We start from the raw sequence: 3603 nt of genomic DNA, 5'->3' as shown, positions 1-3603 counted from the left end.
CCATTGAGCTGGCCGATCTCAACGCCTCGGTGAAAGAAGCACCATTTCAATTGATGCGTTCTGGGTTAAAAGAATGGCTGCATTTAGTAAAAGAAGCCCTTAAAGTTTTGATCCCATTTGCTACTTCATATTTATGCGAGCTGACGTCTTCAATAAATAAACACAATTTATTTATTTATCATAAAAATAATTTTTTAAGGTTACCTTTTAATTTTCAAGAATTTGACTTTTTTAAGTTAAAAAAAAACGTAACCAGTTTATCATAAAGCTGAACTTCGCGACCCCCTTGGATAGATGCCGCGACCCCCCTGGGGGTCGCGACCCACACTTTGAAAAACACTGTATTTAGGTGTTCACAGCCTTAGCTTGAACCCTCTGAGATTAGCTTCCCTATATTCACACCTATATGCACGTCAAACCTGTGTTAGAGCAGTTCAACCTCTATGACGTGACTATATCTGTCTCTTTCTAGCCCCGCTATGGCGGCGCGCGGTGGTTTGTTGCTTCAGTACGCTTTTCTATTCGGAGAGAGCGCACGCGCTCATTCCTAGACACCTATAATCGAGACTATAGCAGTGATCAACATATACAGATACAGTAAGTATCAAGAACTGCTATATTTCTACTAAAGAGTGTAGATTTTAGACACAACAACGACTTGAACCAGACCAAGCTTTCCGCTCGGCGCCCAGAGCCCCAGCGACGAGTCAATCACGGTACCACGCACGTTGTATTGACAAGGCACAATATTGTAGCCTCATAACAAAGCAAAGCCGTACATGGCTAGGTGTTAACGACCTGTCGTCTCAAACACCCACGTCGTCTCATCGACGTATGGTCTGTCGTTTCGAACAAAAGCCGAGTATCGACTCAAACTCGCACAACGTCGCCTCAAAAACCATGGGCGTATCGCTTCAATTAACGTTGAGCGTCGCCTCACATACACACGGCTTGTCGCTTCAAATAGGGTTGAGCGTCGTCTCAAATACCCGCGAACTGTCGCCTCGATTGACACGCACGCAATGTCGTCTCAAATATTCGCGATCTGTCGCCTCGATCGTCATGCATTGTCGTTTCAAACTTTATGTGACATGTCGCTTCAAATAGCAAGTACATGAGCTAAACGGGTTTTAAAAGTTTACGCTCTGTTTCCAGGTCATGTCATCGCAGACTACAATGGGTGAACTGGCTGCGAGGCCGCCAGACGATAACAAGAAAGCCTTCCTCGCCATTGTCGACATCGTGGACCGGTTTTTCCCGGAAAATTGGCGGGAATGGAAGATTCACGACATCTCGTTTCGGGACCTTTTTGGGGCGGACGAGATATCATCGGCAACTGAAATCAAGCTCAGATTCGCCATCCCTACCCTGGACCTGGCAAGAGCATTTAACCCTACCGCCACATCCTTGTCAGAGAGAGCATATAGGGCCATCCGTAACACGCTGGTGCACTGGCCCTTCGGCCGAGCACTAATGTATGCTCCTCATAGACTGATGGAGATGATACACGAACCATCGTACGACGAGTTTATGAACGCCGTGAAGGCAATCAAACCCGTCATGCTCAGACGAAGAGCAGCATCCATGGAGCTGTCAGGCAGCACAACGCCGGTGGTTATTACCAATAAGCGGGTGTCTTCTCCTAACACCCCAGCTGCTCGACCAAATGATCAGTATCAAGCGAAGCGCGTCAAAGATATGAGCACCTCCAACATAACGGAGGGTAGCAGCGCACATCTGCTGGCATCGGTTTTAGGTCAGCAAACGGAGCTTTTCAATAAAATGATCGCTATGCAAGCGCAACAGAATAGAAACATCGAGAAGCTGATCGAGAGCAACGCGTATAGGTCATCCCCGGCTGAGCTATCACAACATGAAGATTTGGACGGCTCCTTTGAGTCCCAGCCGGACAGCACGAACTCAAGAGGAGAAGAGGACGGAGAAGAAGAAGAAATTGCCGTCTGCACAAGCCCAGATAAAGACAGGGTCGAAGTATTACGGTCACAGATAGCGGAGGCACAACGAAAGCTAGCGGAATTACAAAACCCGGAAACGACTTTTGATTTCACTCCCAGCACAGTCGAACGGGAGCCCAAGATCACAAAGGCGGAGGAGAAAGCCGTAATGGTGGGAAGAGGTTGTCAGAGATTGGGCCAGAGCGGTTGGTACAACGTACGCTTCACGGACACGCAGAAGCAGTTTCAGGCTACACCGATTTTCACGGCGCTGAAGCCTAATAACCTTCTTGCCAGCGTCACGCCAAAGTACAGTCGAACTGCCGAGATCCTGGAGAGAGCGGACTTGACTCTCGGCGCCATCACGCATGGTCTCATTCAACACCGACTCATTTTCCAAAACCTGTTGGATAACCTGCCAAGTGATATTAAGAAACGAGTCGGGGTAGACTTCGTTGAGGCTGACTCCTCTTTTCGAAAGAGCACAGACGCGTTAATACAGTATACGTGTGGTCGACGCGCAGAGGTCATAAAAGAAAGGAGAGATCTGTATAAACCAAAGAACGTCACGTATAAAAATATACTAAGAGACATCCCACCCTCCGATACCCACCTATTTGAGGAGAAAACTCTCAGTGAAACGGTAAAAGAGTTAGGAGGTATCAATAAAATTTTCCCTCCAAAACGAGGTAAACTGGTTGTACCGAGACCAGCATATCAACAAGAGTCTAAAGATCCTCCACGTAGGCCTTACCCCAAAGCACGCTATGGCCAAAGAGATTCACATAAAGCACCGAAGCCAAACAGGCCATTTCGTCCATCAAGGGAAGAAAAACGCAAGCCCTTTTTCAGGGGGGGTAAGCAAGGGAAGGAGGGAGGAAAGTGACTCTTTCAGAGCGGGTCGTCTCTTAGATTACATAGCCAAGTGGGAAGAGGCGCCCGAAACCATCTTGAAGATGATAAAAGGATACAGAATACCATTCAAAACGGTCCCTCCATTAGTGAAATTCTCCAAATCAATTGCTCTAAAATACCAAACCAAAGCGTCCACCGCGATGTCTTTAGAGCTAAAGAAGCTTTTGAAAGTAGGTGCAATACAACAAAGCACAAAAGAATCCGGCTTCCTCTCCACGATGTTTCTCAGAACAAAGTCGAATGGAGAATACCGTCCGATCTTCAACCTCAAAAAGCTAAACGAGTATGTTTCAACACCAAATTTTCGACTAGTAAATCAACAACAGATTCCGCGCCATCTCTTAAGAGGAGATTTTATGATGAAGCTGGACATCACGCAAGCCTACTTTCACGTACCGATTTGCGAGAATCATCGCCGGTACCTTTCACTATTCTACCAGGGAACCCGTTACGAGATGACCTGCCTCCCTTTCGGATTGGCCAGCGCACCTGCAGCTTTCGCAAAGATTACGAACTGGGTCGCACAACAACTTCGGAAGAAGGGTCTGAGAGTCATAGTTTACCTAGACGACTTTCTCATCATTCACCAAGATCAATCAGTGTTGGAGGAACAAATGAAGCTGGCAATGCAGTTCCTGAGGGACCTAGGCTGGCACGTCAATCAAGGAAAATCATCCCTGAAAGCCTCAACCGAACTAGAGTACCTGGGAGTCACTTGGAATACAGAGGCGAA

At 47.2% G+C, this 3603-nt stretch overlaps 1 protein-coding gene across 1 annotated transcript; it reads left to right on the top strand.

Annotated features, from left to right (window-relative positions):
- The first annotated feature begins 401 nt into the window (after nucleotides 1-401).
- Nucleotides 402-2855, top strand: LOC125241715. The gene is made up of 2 exons (XM_048150318.1): nucleotides 402-597; nucleotides 1156-2855. The coding sequence occupies exon 2, from the start codon at nucleotides 1159-1161 to the stop codon at nucleotides 2839-2841; it is 1683 nt and encodes a 560-aa protein (XP_048006275.1). The 5' UTR covers nucleotides 402-597; nucleotides 1156-1158; the 3' UTR covers nucleotides 2842-2855.
- Nucleotides 2856-3603: the final 748 nt, after the last annotated feature.

The sequence above is a fragment of the Leguminivora glycinivorella genome, chromosome Z (assembly GCF_023078275.1).
Source record: "Leguminivora glycinivorella isolate SPB_JAAS2020 chromosome Z, LegGlyc_1.1, whole genome shotgun sequence".
NCBI lineage: Eukaryota > Metazoa > Arthropoda > Insecta > Lepidoptera > Tortricidae > Leguminivora > Leguminivora glycinivorella.
This window is presented reverse-complemented; position numbering and strand designations above follow the sequence as displayed.

Coding starts and splice junctions, on each gene's coding strand:
- LOC125241715 (XM_048150318.1), top strand. CDS start 1,159: ATGTCATCGCAGACTACAATGGGTGAACTGGCTGCGAGGCCGCCAGAC.